The sequence below is a fragment of the Malaclemys terrapin genome, chromosome 2 (genome assembly GCF_027887155.1).
Source record: "Malaclemys terrapin pileata isolate rMalTer1 chromosome 2, rMalTer1.hap1, whole genome shotgun sequence".
Lineage (NCBI taxonomy): Eukaryota > Metazoa > Chordata > Testudines > Emydidae > Malaclemys > Malaclemys terrapin.
Window position 1 is genome coordinate 54,714,163 of NC_071506.1, and position 2,048 is coordinate 54,716,210.

Consider the following 2,048-nt stretch of genomic DNA (forward strand, 5'->3'; position numbering starts at 1 on the left):
CCTACAGCAAACAGGTCATCATATATGAAGCAGTCGAGAACCTGCTCAAAGCCTTTGAGGGACTGAACGGCCAATCAAGGACACCCTGAACTCTGAGTGTAGATGCATTGCTCAGTGTCTGCCTTTTCATATTGTGGTACCACTAAGCCTCATGTTGGATGTAACCCTGTATTACTGCTCCCCCGGTATTGCCCCCTGTTGTTTTTCTCTATTTATTCCTCTGTAAATAAATATTTCTCTTTCCTATATTCATTGTACTATTTCAGTGTGTGTGTTTTTACTCTAGGAGTGTGAAATAAGTGCCACTTCTCTGCTGCATTTCTGCGCACACCTTTTCTTGGCCCGATCTGCCTGCAGAGCAGACTCCATCTTGGCTACAAGGGTATTATAGTTACACTTGGTGGCCCGCAGAGGGACATGCAATACAAACACCCTGGGCACTCCTGCACAGAGCACAGAGGTACCCAAGTGATTTTCCTCTCAGTCAAAAAAAGAAAGGAACCCCCCCCCCCCCCCCCCATGAAGAGGTGATTACTAGAAGACCAATGCTGAGGAGTGCGAATGTCAGTAATCAAAGCTGTGCTGGTGGCAGGGTTCCCAGAAGAGATGGAACCCAGTGAAACTGAGGAGAGTCTAGATGCACTGCGAATACTGGGGAGAGTGAAGGTCCACACCAGTATTTACAGCAGTGTAGTGAAGGGCATGGTAGCTCTATGTACTCACTCCAAAGAAGCAGATCTTGATAAGGTGCCCCAAAAGGTGCAATTGGGTGATACCCCCTGGAAAATTCTGGGGTCAGAGCAGCCCTCTGCTAGTGCACCTATGTCACTTGAGGTGGATCCTTTAGCACAGAAACTGCAAGCTCTGATGGTGGATGAGAAGCAGACTGGAGAGGAATTAATCTTGACATTCAGAGGGGCTCCAACACCTGCAGCACCCAGACTGATGGAGTGAGCCAAAGAGCTGGGGAACGCCCTCAAAGATGTATTGAAGCCAGTATATGAAAGTGCACCATACAAGCAGTTTCGTTTTTTTTCCAGACATGTCACCTGTGCCCACAGAGGAGTTGATTGTGAGATCTGGAGGGAGTTTGCAGTGCCCCTTGTGCAAGAGTGGGAATGTTCTGATGCCAAGAAGAGGAAATGGGTGCTTGAGAGTCGGAAGGGACCTGCCATGCAAATTGTCCAAGCTCTGAAAGCACCCCAACCAGCTGCAATGGTGCAAGACTATTTAGCTGCTCTTGAAAGTGTCTATGGTGCCATTGATAACAGTGAAGACCTTTATTATAGTTTCTGCCACATCTATCAGGAGCCACTTGAACAATTGTCAGATTTCATCAAGAGACTAGAGGATTTGCTGCAGCAGACCCGGAAGGAAGGAATCCCCACCAAGCACATTGATTCTGCTAGGCTGGACCTGATCCTTCAGGGCACCTGACAAGATGGACTGATGTTGTGATGCCTGAAGCTGAGGGAATGGGCTCCAAACCCACCCCCATTAAATGATCTCATTTGAGAGATATGTGAAGAGCAGGAATGATTGTTGGAGGTGGACACAGTGGTGCAGCCAAAGAAGGCAGGGAGTTACACCACCACATTGCTTGGGAAAAGGGGGAGAGGCTCCATCAGTGGTGGCAGCTCTGAGAGATTTGATCTGAGAAGTGGCCTTGCTGAAGGCTCAGGGATATACTTTGCCACCTGCGAGAGGGGAGAGTAGCAGGAGTGGGGCCCCAAAGAGAAGACTCAAAGGGGTTATAGCTTGCAAGAACAACTGTGGGAGAGACGGGCACTATGCCTAGGGCTGCCAGAATGAGATTGTAGCAAACCATTAGGGAGCTTCAGGGAAACACCAAGGGAGGCTTGGGGAAGAAGCAACCCAAGACCCTGAAATGCCAGGGTTCCCCAGCAAAAAGCATGGATGGGAGTTACCCAGATAGGCTGGTAGGACCCCAGGCTATAGTGACCACAGCTATTGAAGGACAATCGTGTGAGGCATTGCTGGACAGAGGTTCACCTTATCAGGGATATATCCTTTTGAAAGTCCAGTTT

At 48.9% G+C, this 2,048-nt stretch overlaps 1 protein-coding gene across 1 annotated transcript; it reads left to right on the forward strand.

Moving 5' to 3' along the window:
* Nucleotides 1–561: 561 nt before the first annotated feature.
* On the forward strand, nucleotides 562–1,437 carry LOC128831077 (paraneoplastic antigen Ma2-like). The gene is made up of 2 exons (XM_054017173.1): nucleotides 562–950; nucleotides 1,041–1,437. The coding sequence occupies exons 1-2, from the start codon at nucleotides 562–564 to the stop codon at nucleotides 1,435–1,437; spliced, it is 786 nt and encodes a 261-aa protein (XP_053873148.1).
* The last annotated feature ends 611 nt before the right edge of the window (nucleotides 1,438–2,048 follow it).